The sequence below is a fragment of the Diabrotica virgifera genome, chromosome 5 (assembly GCF_917563875.1).
Source record: "Diabrotica virgifera virgifera chromosome 5, PGI_DIABVI_V3a".
Lineage (NCBI taxonomy): Eukaryota > Metazoa > Arthropoda > Insecta > Coleoptera > Chrysomelidae > Diabrotica > Diabrotica virgifera.
This window is the reverse complement of record NC_065447.1, coordinates 206,101,954-206,126,608: the sequence shown is the minus strand read 5'-3', so window position 1 is coordinate 206,126,608 and position 24,655 is coordinate 206,101,954. Positions and strand designations below refer to the sequence as shown.

Here is a 24,655-nt window from a genome sequence, read left to right as displayed (position 1 = left end):
CGTTTCAGGGAACATATTTCCTGATGTCAACCAGTAGTTCGACGCTATATTGTCGACATAATCTCGGCTGATCTCATTGGGATGTCGACCGTGCAGAGGTTTACCCATCCAGGCGCGCAATTTTTCGTCCTTAGTAAGGTGGTTTTTGCGCAGTTCTGCTTCCCTCAGTTTTATCGGCGTTGTGTCATCTACTGCGCAGATAGCGCGATGTTGAGTAGATGTTTCAGCCTGCATCTGAAAATAAGATCTTAAATTAGCAATTTGTTTGTCTAATTGCTCACCTATATCCATAAGTCCTCTTCCTCCTAAATTCCGTGGTAATGTCGTTCTTTCTACTGCACTTTTTGGATGGTGTTTTCGTGCCTTTGTGAGGTGCGTTCTTACTTTTCGCTGAAGATTTTCTATGTCCGTTTTTGTCCACTTAACAATGCCAAATGAATAGCTAAGCGCGGAACATGCGTAGGTGTTTAGTGCCTTAAACAAATTTCTACTATTAAGGTGTGAGCGAAGCAGCTGTTTTACCCTTCGTATAAACTCAGTAGTTATCTCTGTTTTCATTTGTTTATGGTCAATTCTCCGCGCTTGCTTTACTCCAAGATATTTATACATATCGTTTTCACCCATGGCCTCGATGTTCTGGCCATTTTGCATATCGAATCCTCCGGGCTGTACTTTTCCTTTGACTATGTATATTTAAAATACGGCACTTGTCTAGTCAAATGAATAAATTATTATTATTATTATTAAATCATGATTTACAAAGTTTATACATTGTAAATCATGATTCGGGAGTGCTCCTAGTAACATTCAACGTGTCTTGGTTTGTTTATTTCTAGTGCATCTTTATTATGATTTTAGTACAGTTGTATTTATATAGTGAAAGATTTTGTTTCATGAAGTTATCAATTTATGCATTGAATGTCTATTATAAGATATTTAACAATAAGAATTTACCATTAACAATAATTAGCATCTGCAAATGACGTCCGAATCGGATGTATACTCGTATGAATCGGTATCTTCATATTGCTGTTTCTGTTGTGTTTTCTTTGTTTTCTTTTTATTTTTTCCTTTGGAGGACGCTGTTTCAGATTTGCCAGTAGTAGTATTGTCATTTGTATCTTTCTTTTGCGATTTTCTAAAAAACTTTTTCACTTTACTTGTAGATGTGTCGTCGGTATTACTACCTGCTTCATTAGATTTGGTATCAGGTTTATCTATAAAAAAATTTATGTGAACAATAATTGGAGTCCATAGGAAACAAATTAGGGCAGTCAATGAGGGTATTTGGCTCCGAATTCCAGCCTACTACATCGATTTACTTGATATTTTCACAGTAAGTAGGGAATAGCTCAAGAATCAAAGTCTACCCTATGCCGATGTGCGCTTTTATCTTGGGGGTGGTTCCCACCCCTTCTCGGGGGTGAAAAATGTTTTGGTTAAAATAGTCACGGAAAAGGCTAGAGAACTTAATTTTAAGCAAAAACTGCTCTATGATTATTTTTTGAAAGCTCAATACTTTTTGAGTTATTCGTGGTTGAAAATTGGCCATTTTCATTGAAAAATGACACCTTTTCGGACGGATTTTTGCGAATACCTTAAAAACTATTCATCTATCAAAAAAACTATATAAAATATTTCTGTAGGTTATAAAAAAACAAAGAGATTCGTTGCTTCATAAATCTTCCAGTTAAAATGCAAAGAGGGATATGGTAGGTAAGAAGAGTTTGTTTTTTTTTGCTGCATGCTCAAATCGGTGTATTCAACTTGAAATAACAGAGAAACTGTCGATTTTAGGTGTATAATGATACTAATAACTTTTGTAGTGCTTGAAAAGACCTTTAAAATGAGCAATACTAATTGTCGATTACATGCAAACTAAGTGAGATATTCTGCAAAAAAGTTAATGACTAATGTATTTTAAGAAGAAATGAGAAGTGTATTTAACCCTTCATCCATCAGAATTTATATACATCGTTTTCCTTCTACAATACTTTTTATTATAGTGTTATCTCTATGTTCAAAAAGTTGGGCTGGATTAAAATGAATGGTTTTTGAAAAAAAAATAAGATCAAATTATAGAGCGCATTTTTAAATTTTCTTAAAAATCTTCCTTTTCCTCCATTTAACTCAAAAAAGATGATACGAAAAAAAATACCACACAAGAATGTAGGGCTTTTTCAGATAAAAATTTCCTTTTTATTTTTCATTACTGTATCTCTTATCATTTTCAAGTTACATGGAGAAAAAGGAAGATTTTTAAGAAAATTTAAAAATGCGCTCTATAATTCGATCTTTTTTTTTTTTTCAAAAATCATTCATTTTAAACCCGTCCAACTTTTTGAACATAGAAATAACACTATAATAAAAGGTATTGCAGAAGGAAAACCATACATTTACATTTTGGTGGATGGGGGTTAAAATTACTTCTCATTTTTTCTTAAAATACATTAGATAACAATTTTGTTTGCAGTATATCTCGCTTAGTTTTAATGTAATGGACCTTTAATATAGCTAGCTCATTTTAAAGGTCTTTTCAAGAACTACAAAAGATATTGGTAACATTATACACCTAAAATCGACCGTTTCTCTGTTATTTCAAGTTGAATACACCAATTTGAGAATGTACCAAAAAACAAACTATTTTCACCTACCATATCTCGTTTTGTATTATAACTAGAAGATTTTTGAAGGTAAGCGTCTCTTTTGTTTTTTTATAACTTACAAAAATGTTTAATATAGTTTTTTTGTTAGATGCATAGTTTTTAAGGTATTCGCAAAAAACCGTTCGAAAAGGTATTATGTTTCAATGAAAATGGCCAATTTTTCAACCACGAATATCTCAAAAAGTATTAAGTTTTCAAAAAAAAAAATTATAGAACAGTTTTTCCTTAGAATTAGGTTCTTTAGCGAATTCCGTGGTAATTTTAACCAAAAATTTTTCCACCCCTAAGAAGGGGTGGCAACCACCCCCAAGATAAAAGCACACATCGGCATAGGGCAGACTTTGAATTAGGAGATAAGTAGAGGCTAGGCCCAAAATGTCATTAAAATCCATGCAGTAGGATAGAATTCGGAGGTAATATCCTATTCTTGCTCCCATTGACTGGCGTAAATGTATCTACAAGGACAATGATCTGAATTATGCAATAAATAAAAATTACTCCAAATATTCCTAGGATTCATTGAACTAGAACTAGGAATAGAATTTTCTTAATTTCGATGTTTTAAATAGTAATCTTCTTCTTCTTCAAGTCACTTCCACGACGGAGGTCAGCAATCATCATAGCAATCCGGATTTTAGAGACTGCTGTTATGAAAAGTTCATTTGATTGTACATCCATACCATTCTCTTAGGTTGCGCTGCCATGTTAATCTACGTCTCCCCATGCTTCTCTTTCCTTGAATCTTTCTCTGGATAATTAGTTGAAGATAGTTTTATCTCTCTCCACGTGTAATATGTCGGAGATACTCAAATTTCCCTGTTTGATTGTTTTCAATATTTCCATTTCTGGATTCATCCTTCATAGAACATATTTGTTTGTGAAGTGTTCTGTCCAAGATATTTTTAGAATTCTAGTATACACCCACAACTAGAATGATTCCAGTTTTTCATTGGTCGCATTCAAGGTCCATCTTTCCGTTCCATAAAATAGGCATATTAAACAAAGGGCCTAGTCGGGTAAGATGGTGAAAAGTGCCCCCAGCTCGATTTAAATTTCATATAGGCCACTTTTTAGCACATATAGAGGAACTCACTTTCTGGCCCTAGGGCCTAATTAGGCTTTTTATGTTTTTATTTTTTCTCTCAGCCGCATCAAGAGTTAGCCAAAAACTTTATTTAAAAAAGTTGTAAGTTTCAAAAAGATCTATATGAAATTTTTTTTTTTATTTTTTTGGCGGGAAATTAGAATTTTTAGAACAATTTTAAACTTTTAAATACCTCTGAAAAAAAAACTAAGACACTCATTTTTACGAAAATTAATTATAATGTGTATTTTTGCACAGTCTTTCACCCTTAATTTTTTCAGATTTTTAAAATTGGTGAAACGTACCTTTAAAAATAAAAAACCGCATTTTTTCGGTTTTTTTTTTCGTTTTTTGATACAATTTTATACATATTTTTCAAAAAATTTAACACCGTCACTAGAATAGGTAAAAAACTGAAAAATAATTGGGGTTGGCTTAATAAAAATTTTTTGTAACGATATCCATTTTGGACAATGATACAGGGCGTTGAAGAAAACAAAATTTTACATATTTTTTACGATTTTGCCGAAACTACTGGCAACATTGTAATAAAACTTGGCGGGATTTAAGAGGTAGTTATTGTGCATGTTTTGACATACAACTAAGGATTTGATATTCATCATTGGCGCGCATAGGGGTAATAGTATGAACTTTTTAAAGAATAAAGATAGTACGCCACTGACATATTTCAAATTAACAATGGTTTTTGAATTTCTCGTTCAATTTGTGACAAAAAATGTATCTTCTTATTTTTTCATCCGACGCGCCATTTTTATTCAAAAAATAAAAGATCTTAACCCTTACAAAATATTCGAACTTCTAGTACTTTCTACATCTACATTATAAACTCATACATCCATTATTATCAAAATTAATTCGAATACTTTGGAAGCGTTAAGATATTTTATTTTTTGCAGCCAAACGGCGCGTCGTATGAAAAAATGAGAAGATAGATTTTTTATTGAAAATTGAACGAGAAATTCAAAAATGATTGTTAATTTGAAATATGTCAGTGGCGTACTATCTTTTTTTCTTTGAAAAGTTCAGACCATTACCCCTAAGCGCGCCAGTGATGAATATCAAATCCTTAGTTGTATGTCAAAACATGCACAATAACTACTTCTTAAATCCCGCCAAGTTTTATTACAATGTTGCCAGTAGTTTCGGCAAAATCGTAAAAAATATGTAAAATTTTGTTTTCTTCAACGCCCTGTATCTTGAAAATGGATATCGTTACAAAAAATTTTTATTAAGCAAACCCCAATTATTTTTCAGTTTTTTACCTATTCTAGTGACGGTGTTAAATTTTTTGAAAAATATGTATAAAATTATATCAAAAAACGAAAAAAAAAACCGAAAAAATGCGGTTTTTTATTTTTAAAGGTACGTTTCACCAATTTTAAAAATCTGAAAAAATTAAGGGTGAAATATTGTGCAAAAATACACATTATAATTAATTTTCGTAAAAACGAGTGTCTTAGTTTCTTTTTTCAGAGGTATTTAAAAGTTTAAAATTGTTCTAAAAATTCTAATTTCCCGCCAAAAAAATAAGAAAAATTTTTTTCATATAGATCTTTTTGAAACTTACAACTTTTTTAAATAAAGTTTTTGGCTAGCTCTTACTGCGGCTGAGAGAAAAAATAAAAACATAAAAAGCCTAATTAGGCTCTAGGGGGGTAACGTGACCACCTAGGGGGCTAAAAATTTCAGAAAGTGAGTTCCTCTATATGTGCTAAAAAGTGGCCTATATGGAATTTAAATTGGGTTGGGGGCACTTTTCACCATCTTACCCGGCTAGGCCCTTTGTTAGTTAAAGTGTTACGGGTGTTTCATTGGGAAAGTAACATACGTTAACTGTAGAACGAGGACACTTAGGGGGTCTCAAAAAAACCATACTTAATGGGTCTTACTTCCATTAATAACAAAGATACTGGGTGTTTTATCAATTTTGCCATTTTTTATTTGGTTCATAACTTTTTAACCACACTGTATATTTATTTTATATTTGGCACGCAAATATTCTTTAAGGTGCACAGTCAACTAATTAATTTACAAAAATGAATAACCATTTTCAAGTTCGTTGCAAAACGAAAACACAGCCGAACCATATTCTAGTCCAATCAGAGAGTGCTGCAAGCACCCTTACCGGTTTCGAAACTTATTAGCCTCTCATCAGGAGGCACATATGCTGCTCTCCCCGATCCAACCAAAACAAACCCCAGCGTGCAGTCCCGGATCGCAACGAACGAAATGGCATAGATGCCCTAGCGGCAACTGCTAGCAAAAAGACTAAGTTTTCACTCTAATGGCAAGTTGGAACACTTTTCAAGTGGCAAGTTCACTCGTTGGAACTTTACCGCGCTGAGCAGATGGGACGTGAATTGTAAATTGTAGAATTCCCTCATCTTCCTTAATCTCAGCATCCGTATGGTTTGCAAATTGTAGAAGCCTCGGAGGTGTAACCAGAGAAGGTTCCCATTGTTTTCATTCTGGTGGGGTGTAGAATAGCATTATGTTGTTTTATATGTCATTAGAGTGAAAACTTAGTCTTTCTGCTAGCAGTTGCCGCTAGGCCGCCATTTCGTTCGTTGCGATCCGGGACTGTACGCTGCGGTTTGTTTTGGTTGGATCGGGGAGAGCAGCATATGTGCCTCCTGATGAGAGACTAATAAGTTTCGAAACCGGTAGGGGTGCTTGCAACACTCTCTGATTGGACTAGAATATGGTTCGGCTGTGTTTTCGTTTTGCAACGAAATTGAAAATGGTTATTCATTTTTGATTTAAATTTACTCTGTGTGGAGTATGAAGGGAACCATTCTCGTTGGAACTTTACCGCGCTGAGCAGATGGGACGTGAATTGTAAATTGTAGAATTCCCTCATCTTCCTTAGTCTCAGCATCCGTATGGTTTGCAAATTGTAGAAGCCTCGGAGGTGTAACCAGAGAAGGTTCCCATTGTTTTCATTCTGGTGGGGTGTAGAATAGCATTATGTTGTTTTACATGCCATTAGAGTGAAAACTTAGTCTTTTAATTAATTTACAATTGTAAAAAATCCAGGTCCGGATTAAAAAATATTGTAAAAATTTTCCGACCCAAAAACAACACCCTGTACATTAATTTTTTTTAAAATGGATTTTGCATTTAAACGGAGGATGAAAAACTAAATTTAGTGGTATACTTTGAATTTTCGGCAAAATGATTTTTCTGGTAAAATTTTGAATTTGAATTCTGAAATTATGTGAATTGCGAGAGCTCGAAGTAAAAAAAAATTAAAATGTGACTTAATTTTAATGAATACCATTATTTAATCTAAATTGGTAAAATGTTAATATTTGAGTGTTTTTTTATTAGGGCGACAAATAAAATTCATAACAAATATTCACCTTGAATTATTGAATAAATAATAAAGTTCCACAAAAAATACATAACTTTAATCAACGAACTATCTTAAAAATTAAAAAAAAAACAGAAAACAATTTCCAAAAAAAAACTTATTAAAACTATAGTAATTGTTCAAAATGGCCACCACCTTGTTGAAGAGAAAGTCATGCTCTTTTTGTCATTTGTCTGACTGACTTCCTAATCTCGCCAGGGTTATTCTTCGTTTCTTGGAAGGCGACTCGAATTCGGTCAAGAAGTTCTTCCCTACTATTTATTTCCTCGTTATAAAATTTGAATTTTTGATATCCAAAAGTTATTTTCAGAAATTATTTTCTGTTTTTTTTTTTAATTTTTAAGATAGTTCGTTGTTTAAAGTTATGTGTTTATTGTGGACTCTTTATTATTTATTCATTAATTAAAGTTGAATATTTGTTATGAATTATTTGTGGCCATAATAAAGAAATCCTAAAATGTTAACATTTTACCAATTTAGATTAAATAATGGTATTAATTAAAATTAAGTCACATTTTAATTTTTTACTTCGATTTCTCGCAATTCACATAATTTCAGAATTCAAATTTAAAAATTTACTCGAAAAATCATTTTGCCGAAAATTCTAAGTATACTACTAAATTTAGTTTTTCATCATCTTTTCAAATACCAAATCCATTTAAAAAAAAATTAATGCACAGTGTGTTCTTTGGGTCGCAACATTTTTCCAATATTTTTTAATCCAGCCCTGAATTTTTTATAATTTTAAATAAATTAAATGACTGGACACCTTAAAGCATATTCGGTGTTAAATATAAAATAAATATACAGTGTGATTAACAAGTTGTAAGTCGTATTTCATTTTTCTTCTACTTCAAGCTTTCACAATTCACATAATTTCAGAATTCAAATTCAAAATTTGACCAGAAAAATCATTTTGCTGAAAATTCAAAGTATACCACTAATTTCAGTTTTTCATCATCTCTTCAAATGCAAAATCTGTTTTAAAACAATTTAGTGTACAGGGTGTTGTTTTTGGGCCGGAACATTTTTAAAATATTTTTTAATCCTGAATTTCCAATATTTTTAGACCTGGATTTTTTACAATTTTAAATAAATTAGTTGATTGTACACCTTCAATAATATTTGCGTGCCAAATATAAAATATATATACAGTGCGGTTAAAAAGTTATGAACCAAATAAGAAAATGGCAAAATAGATAAATCACCCAGTATCTTTGTTATTAATAAAGTAAGACCCATTAAGTACGGTATTTTTGAGACCGTCCAGCGTCCTCTTTCTGCAGTTAACGTATGTTACTTTCCCAACGAAACACCCTGTATATAACTATAATGATAAAAAAGTTGTACCTTACCTTTAGGACATAAACAAGGGAGCCAAACTTGTTCCGATTTTTCTGCTGTATTTATCTGTGTACAACTAGCAAATGTTACAGCTTTCTTTGTCTGCTCGTCTGAACAGCTAGCTGGTTTGTCCAGAATATCAGCCACATGCTGTTGAGGATGGACTGCTGTTGCCTTCAGTCTTAGTGTTCGTGGCTAAAATATGTATGGATATCTTTCACCAATTTGTTAAAGTATCTGCACACTGAAAAATCTTAAGTACAATATTTTATACAAATCTTTAGTTGGGAGACTTCGATGAACACACAGGCTCTAGACTAGAGGTGTGCGACACACTGGTGTGCCCTGAAGTCCCTGTAGGTGTGCCGCGAAATTTGATTATTCTTACTATCATTATAGAGATTATTTACCCAAGTGTACCGTCGCTGAACCAGTTTTTAAGTTAGTGTAGTACCTCACTGTAAAAAAGGTTAAAAACCGCTGATTTAGACGAAATGACGCCATTGTCGGACCGCATGGAAAGAAGGAGTTGATAGACTCATAGAAATGTGTCGGCAATATTCATGCATTAATTCTTTGTCTCCTAGTATTTTTTCGATAAGCCAGTTTTTACCGAGATCTGGCTTCTTTTTTAAAATGTTTCAAAACCCAAAAAGTAATTATAAATAAATTTTCATATTGTTACCAGGTCTCTATAATCTTAATCTCTATCCATAAATATGTGGTGGATTTGACAAATGTTCAAAATATCTCGATAAAAACTGGCTTATCGAAAAAGGACTAGGAGGCAAAAAAGTTTTAAATTGGGTGCGTTCGGACGACCACAGCGGTTGGACAGCTGAGCCAGCAGTAGCTGTCAGACGTCACCGCTGGAAGCCAGCCGCTGAGAGATTTACTAAGCTTTCCCTATCACGGCTGGATACAACCACTCAGCCGATATCTGCTGACAGTCAGCCGCTATGGTCGTCCGAACGCACCCATTGTGTTTAACTAATGGTATCACAGTAATAATGTAATTGGAACTTAAACAACCGTTTGGGGAGGGGGGTTTAAGGGAACAAAACCTCCATAAAATTTTTATGGGGTGCACAAATTTCACTGTTATAAGAAAGCCACATGTCCATTTTAAATAAAAAATCTCTAATAATTTTCGATATACTTATTGAAAAAAAATCGATTTTTTGCACTATTAGAATTTCCTTATTCTAAAATCTAAATTGTGTAATGAAAATTGATACTTACAGATCTGGAAAGGCAAGGATCTGGAGAGATGTCAGAAAAGAATCCATAATTAGTATTTTGTAAAGCACCAGTAGTTCTAGTGTGATAATCTAAAAAATTTGAACAAAAATTGAAAATTCAAAATGTTTATGTAATGTGTATAGTACACACCAGGTCAAAAAATCGGGACATTTGCATTTTGTATGTATTTTTAAATTATGTACTTGATAGACGGTTTAAATAGGGAGGAATTAAAAATTAATTTAGTTGCGGTATATGTTCCCATTCATCATTCAACGCTATTTTCTTGAATCGTTTCTGGCTAAATTTCTGCTTCCTTTTATTCTTTTCCCTAAAATGTCCCATAAATGTTCTAATGGATCATGTCAGTACTACAATCCAAAACGGGAATTTCGACAGTATTTAGATAGTCCATGATGATTCGCGCCGAATGTGGACGCGCATCATCCTGCATAAATAAGAAGTTATCCCAAAACGAGAGGGGCGTAGGGGGACAACATTGTCCTCCATACACTGTCGTATGTAACTGTCTACTATGGTCGATGAAAATTAATTCGGTGCATCCGCTGAAAAAACTACCTGTTGGTACCATATATCACCTTCGCCACCAAACGGCGTTCTGGTTGAAATAAAGGAAGGTGTAAATCGTTCTCCGGGTGTCCTCCATGCACGTTCGCGTCCGCCTGGAGGTCTTAAGCAAAAAAACGGAACTCTTCAGAAAATATTACAACACTCCATTGCAGAACAGTCCAGTCTCTGTGATCATTCGTAAATCTCATCCAGTTAGCTCGATGAGCGATGAGATGCTGTTTTGAGGTATGCTAATGGCTTCTGAGAAAGTAAAACAACTTTTATACAGGACTCTTCTTAGAGTTCGTGCAGAAATACGAGTTCCTTGAGCTTCTATTGAACGACTAGCGAGAATATTTGACGTTAACGAGCTCTTCCGTAATGCGGGAATCTTAAAAAAACGTACATCACGCTGATCTCTGCACCTTTTTCTGCCTGATCCTGGTCTTTGAGTCAATTCTAGTGTATTCTCCAGTTTGACGATTCTTTGTAAGAGCATCATGAACGGCATTTTTGGCAATATTTTTTCGGGAGTCATGCTAACACGATTTGAAACAGTAACGAGCAGTGATTTTATTTTAAAGTTTACTAATAGATAATATTTGACAATATGAAACGGTGAACCTAACAGAAAACCTAATTAATTTTCGACACTGACGGACCCTAATAAAAGAGCTGCATCATTTTCATGGCATATCTTCATTTCCGGAGAACAAGTTTCTGTTAAAAAGTTTTTTTAAAAAAGAGGAACAATAGTTGTTTTCGATTATTCTCTAAATAAATGAAAAGAAGACGATACATGTACATGCTAGTAACCAAAAATCCAAGACCAAGAGTTAGACAGAACATAACTATTAATGACCAACTTCGAAGTACCTAGTAAAAGAGTTTAAATATCTGGGGGCGGGGGGCCTAAGATATTTATATAAATACAATACATAAAAAAGAGTTAACAGCAAGGATAGCTACAGGGAATAGAGCATTATACTCCCTATCATCATTATTAAGATCTAAGCTGCTAAAAAGACAATCTAAATTTACACTGTACATGTCAATTATTCGCCCAGTTGTTACATATGGAAGTGAAACATGGACTCAACATCAGCGGGAAATAAATAAGCTAATGGTATTTGAAAGGATGAAGGTTCTCAGAATGATATTTGGGTCTCAAAGAGATGAATTGACAGGAGTGGAGAAGGTGCCGTAATGCTGAATAATTGATGACTCTGTATGGTACTGAAAACATCGTCAGACATATAAAAGCTCACCGAAGAAGATGGGTAGGCCATGTGGTAAGGTCAGAGGAAGACAAAGTATTAAAGACAGTGTTTTTTGACACACCAGACGATAAAAGATCAGTAGGTCGTCCCAAAAAAATATGAAAGGATGATGATGAAGCCGATTTAGGCTGCACCTACATTGGATCCGTATTTCTCCGATCCGATCCGATTCGACGTCGGATTGAAAACAAACTCAACGTATTAAAGCGTAGTGCGTAGTATTATGTAAAGCGTAAATCGCCCGATATTGGATCCGGCTTCCCACTGCAGTGTAGGCACAGGCACTACGCTTTAATACCTTGCGTTTGTTTTCAATCCGACGTCGGATCGGACAAATAGACAAATACGGATCCAATGTAGGTGCTCACTTATCTAGGATTGGGATACAAACATCGGAAATGGAAGCGCAAAGTCGTAGAAGATGAAGGGAATACATAGTGGATGAGGAGAAGAATCACTCTGAGTTGTAATGCCAGCCAAGATGAAGAATAGTTGTTTCTTAGATATTTTTAATGTATTTACAATACCTGCTAATTGTGCCTGCTGGTACAATGCACCGCAAAAGTTGCTTAAATCAGGAGCACCTCCTTAAAAAAATCAATATTAGTATTAATCACTCATATGAGTTCTTAATACATACTACAGCCAGGTACTTGCTTGGTTCCTGGCAACAAATCGAAGGAAGTCGTAGCTTTATCATAGTGGAATGGAAGCGGCTGGTTTTGCAAGTAAAACGGATTTTGGGACATCTGCTCTTGATTCATTTGGGGCATTTGCGGATACATCGCTGGTGGGAGAGAATCCATTGGTGCTTGTGGGGGAGATGGGGGAGGATAATTGGCCGTTGGGATCATTGGGTTGGGGCATGGCCTTGCCATGCATGGATAACTGTAAAAAACTCTAACTTATTGATATTGCTACATATAATGGAGTTATAACGTTACTTAAAAAATACTGTTCTGAAGCTATTTCTCTGAGGCAATTTTTGTAATTAACTATTCTAAATAAATTAATATTTTGTATTTTGACAAAGACGTCCGATGTGGACGTCGAAACGTTAATAAAATCATTTTTTTAGTTAAATTGTGGCATATTTCCCATTTGGAATAGTTAATTAAAAAATACTATTATTGTTTGTACCCTTAAATGTTATCAAAATGTATACTGATGGCCAAAAATAGCCAATACCTAGAAGGATAAACATTTTTTTTAATATTCAGTTATGAAAGTAGATATATACATTATAATGGTAGGGGAACCAAAGCGGGGATTTTTGAAGTTACTCGAGCGCGTCAGATTATCATATGGGGAGAAACGTGGTACCCCGCAGATGTACCTTTACCATATCTCAGGCTCTTAACACAGGGGAGTTCGTTCAGGGGGGCCCGAAAAAAAATCTATCCTTAAAAATACTCGAAATTGTCAGATTAAGATAAGGTAAGTTAAGTACATGCAAAAAAGTGTATATTTCAAAAATCTTACGATTTAAAATGGGAGAGTACGGAAATGGGAGAGTCAAAAAGTTTCACACAAAAAAAGCGAATATTTCGCGAAATGAACGTCAGATCGAAAAACTAAAAACTACGTGTTCAATATTTTTCAAAAATCTATCGAAAGATACCAAACATGACCCCCATGGAGAGCGGTGGGGAGTAAATTTAAAATTTTAAATACAAATCCCGCGTTATTTCGCAAAATAAACATCAGATCGAAAAACTGATCGGTTACTTTAAAATCTTAAATGGGAGCCCCATTTTTTATTGCAGATTTATATTCTTCGCGTAAAAATAAGCAACTTTTAATCGACACATTTCTTCGAATTATGGATAGATGACGCTATAATCGGAAAAAACGATTGTTGGAAATGGAAAATTAAATTTAAAAATGGAAAGTCGCCACTAAAATGGAAAATTTTACTTAACTTTTTTTGGTTTTAGGACCTAATAATCACAACCCAATAGGTCCCCAAAACGCTCGAGTGACTGCACATTTAGCATAATTTGCTCCCCTACCATATTTTTATTATTTGATAACCTTATAAACAAATTTGCAACGTCATTTTCGTAAAGAAATTAATAAGGAATAGCTCCTCCTTGATCTTCTATGCACTCAGTTACTCTATGGTGCATTGATCGAATTAAGTGGTCTGTATCGTATTGCGAAATACCAATCCAGATTCTTCTTGGCATGCAACAGGTTTTTTAAGTTTGCTGGAGGACGTGGCAATCGATTTAGGTGTCACATATTTTCGATGGGTAACAAACCAGCTGATCTTCATGGCCACTATAAAGTGTTTATACCAGATTCCATAGTTTCACGGGCAATGTAGGTTCTTGCGTTAATCTTGTTGAAAGATCGCATTTGGAATAGTTTGTAGATAGGGATGCAAAACTGGTTGCAGTACTTCACCAATATACCGTCGAGCTGTCAAAGTGCCATTAGTAAGAACTAGAGGTGATCTGCTTCCCATACTTATCTCCATACCATAATGCTTGGTTGTCTTGCTGTATGACGTTCAACAGCCAAGTCTACATTCGTCTCTCTTACCGTCTTACCCTTATGCGCCTATCAGAGCCACCCAAACAGAATCTAGATACATCACTGGAGTAGACAAAATTCGATTGGCCATTCCAGTTTTGCCGAGTTCTGCACCATTCTAAGCTAAGAGCCTTATGCTGTTGTGTCAAAGGTAAAACCAAAAGCGGACGGTAAGCTCTCAGTCTCATTCCAAGTTATCTTTGATTAACTAGGCCTCCTAAGTCTACCCTTCCTCTAGCTGCAACTAAGTCATTTCTGACTTGACGTACATTGTCCCGTCTATTTCTGAGAGCAAGAAGTCTAAGACAGCTCAAATCACGGCCTTGCAATATTCTAGGACGTCCAGACACTCCACGATGTCGATTAGTTTCACCATTGGACCACCTCCTCCAAACTCTTAACACCGTTAATGGATTAGCTTCAACTCTTCGTAAAATTTCCCGTAAACTAATACCGGCCTCTTTCATCTTTCATGCCTACAATGCGTCATTTTTCGAAGTCGCTTAAATGACGAAATTGCCGACAACATCGGGGTAAAAACTTCATCACATATATATTTTTATATAAGACTTCCAAAAGAAATACTTTTAATCCAATAAAAAAATAACCCTATAAAAAGTGTTGCATTTTTTGCCACCAGTATTGTAACAGAAGATTACTTTTGACCAACCCTCGTATAACAGGTCCCATCTCCACACACACAGAGCCACATCGATGTTTCTAAATAAGACGCGATGCAGCGCAAGACGCGGCGGAAGACGAGCAATAAACCGAATGTCGCTAGTCGCGACAATAACTAGAGATGGGCAGAACCTTCCAGAAGCAACTGCTGGTGTATATAAAGGAACGAATTTTGTAAATAGAGTTAGTTTAAGCTAGAGTTTGTAAAGTAGACTTGTATAAATAAATTAATAAAGCCGTATATAAATACGAACTGCTGGTTTTATTGTTAGAGTATATTATGCAGTGAGTACGTAACGGTTGGAATAAATTCATTTTTTCATGAATTGGTGATTTTAGAATAAAATCTCGAAACAGGTCTTTTGAATGGGTGATTTTTTATTTTTGTATTACGATTTTTTGGCATATATTATATCAAACTACTGACGTCATCCATCTGGGCGTGATGACACGATCGATGATTTTTTAAATGAGAATAGGGGTCCAGTGATATCTCATTTGAAATGCTATTCAATTCTCCATTCAGCAATATAAATATTAATATAATTATTAATACAGGGTGTCCAAAAAAAATCTTTTTTGATTAAATTAATGAAGACAAAAAGAAGAATGTAATTCAAAATAATTTTTTCTGCTGTCAGAAAATAGAAAAAAATGTTTATTTGATAAATAAAGATGTTTTCTGACAGCAGTAAAATGTATTTTGATTTAAATAAATTACATAAATTCTTCTTTTTGTCTCCATTAATTTAATTTAAAAAGAATTGTACACCCTGAATAAATAATTATGTTAGCGTTTATATCACTGAATAGAGAAATAAATACCTCTCAAATAAGCTATCACATGACCCCTATTATCATTAAAAAAATAATTGATAGTATGATATATATGCCAAAAAATCGTAATTTAAAAATAAAAATCGACCTGTTTCGGGATTTAATTCCAAAGCCGACCATTCACGAAAAAATCAGTTTATTCTAACCTTTACGTGCTCACTGTATAATGCTGAAAAATATAAAAAAGTTTACAGTAGGTACTGACCATGGTTGAAGTAGTCCAGGAGCTCCTGTCGAAGGACGAACAACTTGAGCAGGAAACGTAAATATTACTTTAGAAGGACCAACGTATCCTTCTGCTTGTATAAAATTTGGAGGTGTAAAAATATTTAATGAATGAGAATAGTTCACGGAATGGAATGGCCATCAAGATCAGCTGATTTGTCACCCATCGAAGATAATGTGGGATATGGTAGATCCAAACCAAAATAGATTCCCACTTCTTCCATCAAACTTAGAAGACATAAAAGCTTAGAAGACATGTGGCATGACATAAAAAGAATCTGGATGAGTATTCCGCAACCGCAATATGCTAATAGACACTTAATTCGATTCATAGACTCCATAGAGAACTGAGTGTATAGAGTATAGAAAATAAAAAAAAAATCAAGGAGGAGACACCGAGCGGCTCTTTATTAATTTTTTAACGAAAATGACGTAGTAAAGTTCATAATGTTATCAAATAATAAGAACAAGAATAAAAAACCGCTAAACGCCGTAAAAATGAGTGGCGCATACAATATTCCAGGTACAAAAGATCTGATATGAATATTACGTGGCGCGAAAATGTATTTTCATTTTGATTCAAAACAAAATTCTAGTTTAATTTTAAAAGATTCTTTCATAATATTTGCCCAATTTGAAGTATTGGTGTGTGTGCGCCACAAAAGAGTAACTTTGATACAGTTTGAATTTTGAAACTCTTTTGTGGCGCGTTTACTTCAAATTTAGCAAATATTATGAAAAAATCTTGTAAAATAAAACTAGAATTTTGTTTTGCATCAAAATGAAAATACATTTTCGCGCCACGTAATATTCATATCAGATCTTTTGTAGTTGGAATATTGTATGCACCACTCATTTTACGCCGTTTAGCGGTTTTTTATTCTTGTATCAGGAGTTTTTCAAAGTTATTTATAAATTAAATGTATAAAGTTGAATGCAATGTTTCTCGATTACACGTTAAGCTTTATAAATGGTCGCCTTTGTCGCATTATCTCCCAAATGATCTAGTGTCCATCGAATGTACACTAGATTTTTTTAATATTCGAAATACATTGAAAAAAATATTGGGATGGCCGGTAAATGAACTTGGATTGCCCGTTGCCAGATCAAATTAGCGTCGTAACCACTACAACTACATAAACCATTTAGGGAATAATCGTTAATTGGATTATACTTTTGTAGCCTAATAACTTCTAAACGGCTTAACCGATTTTGTTCACTAAACATGAGTTTGAAACGTATTGACAAGTAGTATCTGATGCATCCAAGATTAAGCATGATAACTGAACGTATTACAGGAATTATTGAGCTTGAAAAACCGTTTTTCCATAAGAAATAGATTTGATCATACGGGAATTTTCCCGGATATAAGGTATACACCGTTAGATTCGTCTAGAATCCTTCTACAAACGCTCAGTTATTGGCCTAATTCGTAGGTTGAAATTTTGAGTAATTGTCGAAAAACCAAAATTTTCAAAGTTTAGTCTTTCAGTTTTTAGGCTATACTGAGCCGTGTGTATATCTGATCCTAACAGCTTAGACACCATTTGAAAGCTTACCTCAACGCTATTGATTTGGTGTATTTACTGTTCTCCTGTCTCTTCTTGAACCGAAGATATATACCGCCAAAAAATATGCCGTTTTGTACCTACCAAGTCCTATAGCTGGCTTATGGGTAGTAAAAACTCACAAACTACACCGGTTCTGAATCGACCCTCACCCTCTCTTTAGACACAGAAAAAATAATTCAGATCGGTTTAACTTTTCCACACACATACATACATATATCCACAAACATTTTCCCATAAAAATTGACTCATATTTCTGAGCTCGGTAGCTTTTGAACGGTGTAACCGATTTTCAAAATTAGACATGCGTTGGAAAGGTAATGATCAGTAAGTACTATTAGAAGCCGCAAAGGTCGGAGTTAAATTTTCGAAGTTTTTGGGAGTTTTGGGGACGAGAACGACCCTAAATAGAAAGGGTCGTAAAATCCACACCCTTGGACCAAAATGGATGGTTGACTTATGAACGGGTGAGTCTTTTCCTGAACTTTAAGATGGGAGTTGGCCCAATTTTCAATTCAGTTAGATTTAGAAAATCGAAAATTTCGTGTATATATGTATAGTGTCGCGTGTAGGGGGTGTAGGTGTGCGCCACTGGCGAGAACTGCCGTTCTCTGGTAATGTTATAATGTATAATTCCATAAATAAATACTTATTTAAAAAAGTATTTATCCTTCTAGATGTTGCATTTTTTTGGACATCAGTATATGGAAAGTTATGAAACATATTTTTATTAGAACAAACTTGATTGTACTGACCATGGTTGAGGTAGTCCAGGAGCTCCTATCGAAGGACGAACGACTTGAGCAGGAAACGTAAATATAACTCCGGAAGGACCAACGTATCTTTCTGCTTGTATAAAATTTGCAGGTGTAAAAATATTTAATGAAGGAGGAGAGTTCGCAGGCGGTGCTAATCCAACTATTGATGTATTCAGTGTATCGTGCATTTTTCTTTGTTTTTCTTGAGATAAAAATACATTTTGGCCGTTGATATATGTAGGCGCTGCAACAATAAATATTTGAAGGGGCAAGTTTTTAAAACTACTGACAACTCACTTGCTTGCTGAAAAATTGAAAAATACTACTAGACGGGGCTGTATCGTCGCCCCTGTTAGCGAAATTATTCTGATTCGATTTTTTTGCACAAACTTACTCAGAGGTCCTTATAACAAATCCACAGGGTGCCAGGCGGTACCATGGTCGAAAAATTGTTTAAAATTTTTTTTTAAACAAATTCACAAAAATAATTTTTTCATTTCGAACATTTTTTTTAGATAACTTCATTCTAAGCAAAAAATGTCCTGTCTTTTTTTCTTAAATTTATTTTTGTCGAGTTATACGCGATTTAAAATTTGAAAAATGCGAAAATTGCCATTTTCAAGGCTTAATAACTCGATTAGAAATTATTATTATGAAAATCAAAAAGTAACCAAATCAAAGATTAAAACCTCTCCTTCAAGATCCTGACGAAATTTTTGTCATTATTTTATTACAAAGCTATTATTTTTAATTATTAACAATTAGCGCTATAGTTCAGCCTGTATCGTCGCCCCCGTTAGCGAAATTATTTCGATTAGATTTTTTTGCACAAACTTACTCAAAAAGAGGTCCTTATAACAAATCCACAGGATGCCAGGCGGTACCTTGGTCGAAAAATTATTTAAGCAATTTTTTTAAACGAATTTACAAAAATAATTTTTTACTTCGAACACATTTTTTTAGATAACTTGGGTCATTCGGAGCAAAAAAGGTCTCTTGTCATTTTTTTTCTAAAATTGATTGTTGTCGAATTATACGCGATTTAGAATTTGAAAAAATGCGAAAATGACCATTTTTCAAATTTTAAATCGCGTATAACTCGACAACAATCAATTTTAGAGAAAAATCACAGAAGACCTTTTTTAATCAAAATGACCCAAATTATCTAAAAAAAAAAAGTTTTTGGTAAAAAAATTATTTTTATGAATTTGTTTAAAAAAAAAATGGTTTAAACAATTTTTCGACCAAGGTACCGCCTGGCACCCAGTGGATTTGTTATCCTCTATTTGAGTAAGTTTGTGCAAAAAAATCTAATCGAAATAATTTCTCTAACGGGGGCGACGATATATCCTGGACTATATCGCTAATTGTTAATAAATAAATATACATAACAGCTTTGTAATAAAATAATGACAAAAATTCCTTCAGGATCTTGAACGAGGGGTTTTACGTTTTGATTCAATCACTTTCTCACTTTCATAATATAATTTTTAATCGAATTATTAAGCCTTAAAAATAGCCAATTTTACATGTTTTAAATTTTAAATCGCGTATAACTCGACAACAATTAATTTTAGAGAAAAATGACAAGAGACTTTTTTTACTCAGAATGGCGCAATCTAAAAAAAAGTTGTTCGAAATGAATTTATTTTTTGGTGAATTTGTTTAAAAAAAATTTTTAAACAATTCTTCGACCACGGCACCGATTGGCACCCTGTGGATTTGATATAAGGACCTCTTTTTGAGTAAGTTTGTGCAAAAAATCGAATCGGAATAATTTTGTTAACGGGGATGACGATACAGCCCCGTCTATACGGAGACTCCTATTTAGATTTAAAAGCAGAGTAAAAAGATGATATCTGACCATAGATACTGTAATTGCTCAATCCACTCTACCAACGGTTTCTCCCCGTCCGTGTTCTTCTCATGAAGGACATTGTTGTGTGCCTCCTGAACTAATTGAACCCTATCCAAAGGCATCTGCTAGACCAGGGGTGTCAAACTCAATTTTGCAGAGGGCCATATATTAAATTCAGAATGTGTCGGCGGGCCAGATTCAAATAAAAAAAAATGTACTGAATTATTATAACATTTTATTTAATAGTATACTTATAATATACGGTTGTTAAAAATCATATCAAAGTTATAAAAGAGGGTAATTATTTTGAGCTCGAGGATACAGATACCTGACTTCTCTTGTTTTTGACAAGCTCATTGATGTCAGGTATCATATTCGTTGTATTTATTTTAAGAATTGATTGGAGATGTTCATTTGTAAGTCTTGTGCGATGTTTGTTCTTATTTATTTTCATGACGGAAAACATCTGCTCACATAAATAGGTGCTACCAAACATGCACAGAATGCGTGCTGCATGCTTTTTTAATTCCGGGTAGTTATCCAAACTCTTGAAATATTGTGTATAAAATGTAAGTGCGTTAACCTCTTTAAAATTTTCTTTCAAAATACTGTCCGATTGAAGATCTATCAACTCCATTTGCAAATGAACTGGTGCCTGTGAAGCTTCAAAATTGAATGGATTGTTGAAAATTGGGAATTCCATTTCATTCATTTTGTGGAAGTCTTCAAAACGATTGTTGAATTCCGTGATAAGATTTTGCAGAAGTTGAGAATATTGATCCAATTTTTTTTGATCCACTGTGCCAAATGATTTTAAATGAGGGAAATGATCCAAAGTTTGATTTTTTACCTGATTTTCCCACAGCCTCAACTTTGTTTCAAAGGCTTGAATACATGAGTACATTTGAGTGACAATCAGATTTTTACCCTGTAACTTTACATTCAGATCAGTCAAGTGTTTATTCATATCTACCAAAAAGGCACAATCAACCCACCAGTCATTGTCATAATCAATTGGGTTGCCTTTTTCTAACATGAAAGCTTGAATAGGGTCACGTAATGCAAAAAATCTTTCTAAAACTACTCCTCGACTGAGCCAACGAACTTCGGTGAAATAAGGGACATCAGAAAACTTTTCGTCCAAATCTTGTAAAAACTGCCTGAACTGTCGGTGATTTAGTCCTCTGCTCCTTATAAAATTTACTATTTTAATTATAGGTTGCATGACATGGTCCATTTTTAAATGTTTGGATGCCAATGATTCCTGGTGAATTATACAGTGAAATCCCACAAAATTTCCTGATGTTTTCTGTTTTAATTTAGTTACAACGCCCGAATGTTGGCCAACCATGGCAGGAGCGCCATCCGTATTTGTGCTGCTAAGTATATTCCAATCGAGTCCATATTCTGCCATCAAATGCTCCAATGCAGAATAAATATCATTTGCTGTTGTAGTACCTGTCAATGGAACGCACTTTAATAGTTCTTCAGTTATTTCAAAGTTACTGTTAATACCTCGTATAAAAACAGCAAGTTGAGCTGTATCAACGGTATCAGTGCTCTCATCAACAGCCAGTGAAAAGTTTGTAAATTCCTTAATTTTCTCCTTCAGTTGAAGAACCAAATTTTGAGATAAATCATTTATTCTTGAAGCAACAGTGTTTCTTGACAGCGAAATATTTTGAATTATTGACTTTTGAAATGGAAATGAAACATCGGCAACTTTCAACATACAGTCTTTAATAAAATCACCATCAGTGAAAGGTTTTGATCTCTTCGCGATTTCTAATGCAATAATAAAACTTGATTTCAGGGCATCTTCGCTCTCAGTATTAGCTTTAGTAAACATCGATTGTTGACCTTGAAGTTTAGATTTTAAAGATGACAATCTGTCCATTCTTATTTTTTCAGTGTAACAATCGAATTTTGATTTATGATTCGTATCATAGTGTCTCTTCAAGTTAAACTCCTTACAAACAGCAACTGTTTGATTGCAAATCAAACACAGTGGTTTACCTTTCCATTCTATGAAAAAATATGCATTTTCCCATTTAGACTGAAAAACTCTACGTTCACTATCAACTTTACGTTTTTGTGACATTATGCCGAAATCGTAACAAATATGGAACTCGACACAATTATGGATATCGCACACGCACGACACAAACAAATGTACAATACCTTCTCAACCACTACTTCGCAACTGACTCACGTGACACGTCGACGCACTTCTTTTATATCGATAAGGAAGGTTCTAGTCTAGACTCGAAGCGCATGGAAGATTCTATTGTTCTCAACAAAAATAATAGGGTGTTTCCGCTAAGAGATGGTGTTACTGTCTATCTCTCTCGCTTGTCTAGGCACGCGCTGCCTTTGAAATGACTTATAAATGTAGTGTAGTGTACGCATTTTAAAACTTCCGTAGAGCAATCGAGTGAAGTCTAAAAGCTCTAAAAAACATGATTCTTCTTTCTGTGACACATTGCGATCGCGGGCCGTATTGGTATGGCCCGGGGGCCGGATGCGGCCCGCGGGCCGTATCTTTGACATGACTGTGCTAGACAGACCAATAATAAATGAGGTGGAAAGCCAGGTTTGCTACAGAGCCCGAAAAACTTATTTTGAAAGGAAAAGCCACACGAAGGTCTGCTGTTGAAATAAAAAATAATAATAGAAAATAGTGTTGCAGGATTCATCGAATTCTGTGAGTAAGGTGGATCTTGTGTACTCTTTATCTGCCGGCAGTTTGGATTTAGAGGAAGAACAGATAGAAACACAGTTTCTAGAGGAAATTACGTTGCTACTAATTTCTATAGAAAGGCTTATGTTCTACAATAGTTGCACTGGTTGATAAAGTTTATGATAAAGAATATGAAGTCATATTTCCAAAGAAATATTTACCATCGAATAGATTCAGTTTTACTTCCGAGGCTCAGCTATAGTAAATTTAAAATATATTGTAGCTCTTTTACCCATTTCTATCCTCTTCTTGTGGTGCTGTCTCCTTTAGTGGAGGTGAAACAACATAAATAAGGGCCAGGATAGAAAATAGAAATAGCAAGTAATGCGTTTGTTAAAATGAAAACCATTCTCTGCAAAAAGACCTTAGATTTGAACTGAGATGCTACGTGTTTTTGATACTGCCATTTGGACTTGAAAGCTGGACATTGAAGCAAGAACGCATTAATAAGCTTCAATCATTTGAAATGTGGATGCTACAGGAGGATGCTTAGAATAGCATGGACACAGAAGAAAACAAACACGGAAGTATTGCTAGAAATGGGCAAAGAATACGAAATAATAAACACAATAAAAATAAGAAAGTTACAATATCTGGGACATGTAATAAGAGGACAGCGATATGAAATGCTAAGACTGATAATACAGGGAAAGATAAGAGGCTGAAGGAGTGTAGGAAGAAGGAGAGTGTCGTGGTTGAAGAATTTAAGGGACTGGTTTAAATGCAGTTGTATAGAACTATTCCGAGCAGCAGTAGATATGATAAAGATAGTGATGATATCCAACCTCCGATTGGGAGACGGCATTTAAAGAAGAAGTTAATACTGGAATGTTAACTTCTTTTATAAACTTAGTAAATATTTTTGGCGTGACATCACTGGATACTAACATCTATTGTTCAAAATACTTTTATAGTTCATAGTTGTTAATATTTTGCAGTTCCCTTATGAATATATAAATGGCTTAAGTATCTCATATTTTCAGTTAAATAACAACATACTTACTTGTTGAATAAAAAGTTTCATCGAGTGTGTTGGTGTTGTTGGCAAGAAATGGATAGTTGTTCATGAATAACAGAAATTTAGATGAGTTATGAGTTGACTGAAAGAAATGATATGGTTTTGATGTAAATTTTGACGTTGTCAAGACTAGAAGCTTCAGAAGTCAGAATTACAAAGTATCTTTCAAATAAATTATTTGCGTATTTTGATGTTTTTAATTGTACGTAATAACAAATAGCGTCTCTTTGTAAAGACAATGAAGTCGACTTTACTAAGTAACAAGACATTTACTCAACACACACACTACACATTCTGAAAAACACCTAATTTTACCATAATTTGTTAATAACAATTAAACGGACCACACTTGTTCTTCCAGACCACTTCCATTGGATTCAGCGACCCAAAAAAAATATAATACCACCTCAAATCGCGGCGAACTAAAAGTGTCCACGGGACCCCCTATGTTGCGACTAGACTATAATGTCTCGACAACCAAAGGCCATTGACATGGTACAGTGATTTCTCAATCAGATATAGACCTGGATCCCGCGTAAGAAAAAAAAGTTGATTAATAGCAAGCTGAAAATTTGTTAATAGCTTAACGGTGTCTAGTCGGACAAACATTGATGCACGGGAACACTGAAGCAGGGGAAGTTTTAACGGTGGAGCATGATAAACGTGTCGTCCTGACAAGTTTATGATGGTGAAAAATAGCAAGTTGTTTTTAAGTTTATTCGATAGCCAACGTTATGTAATATATGCGAAAATGTTTGTCCGACAAAAATGTTGGGCATTTTAACAGTCCGACACGTAGAACATGTCACATCACAGGAATTATGTTGGTGATGAATAGCAGTCTGATTTTTG

The 24,655-nt window shown here is 34.3% G+C and overlaps 1 protein-coding gene across 2 annotated transcripts in view; it reads right to left on the bottom strand.

The window, feature by feature from the left end:
- Window positions 1–23,925, bottom strand: part of LOC114336645 (uncharacterized) — a 29,723-nt gene extending 5,798 nt beyond the window's left edge. The window contains exons 1-7 of one of the 2 annotated variants that reach the window (XM_050650528.1): window positions 23,789–23,925; window positions 18,185–18,431; window positions 12,221–12,468; window positions 12,108–12,167; window positions 9,731–9,819; window positions 8,500–8,683; window positions 955–1,217 (exon numbers count right to left, since the gene is read on the bottom strand). In XM_050650528.1, the coding sequence (XP_050506485.1) occupies window positions 967–1,217; window positions 8,500–8,683; window positions 9,731–9,819; window positions 12,108–12,167; window positions 12,221–12,468; window positions 18,185–18,431; window positions 23,789–23,852 (1,143 nt within the window). In that variant the 5' untranslated portion in view covers window positions 23,853–23,925 and the 3' untranslated portion in view covers window positions 955–966. Of the gene's footprint in view, window positions 1–954; window positions 1,218–8,499; window positions 8,684–9,730; window positions 9,820–12,107; window positions 12,168–12,220; window positions 12,469–18,184; window positions 18,492–23,788 lie in introns of both variants that reach the window. The other variant, XM_050650529.1, reaches the window with a different exon arrangement.
- Between the last annotated feature and the right edge of the window lie 730 nt (window positions 23,926–24,655).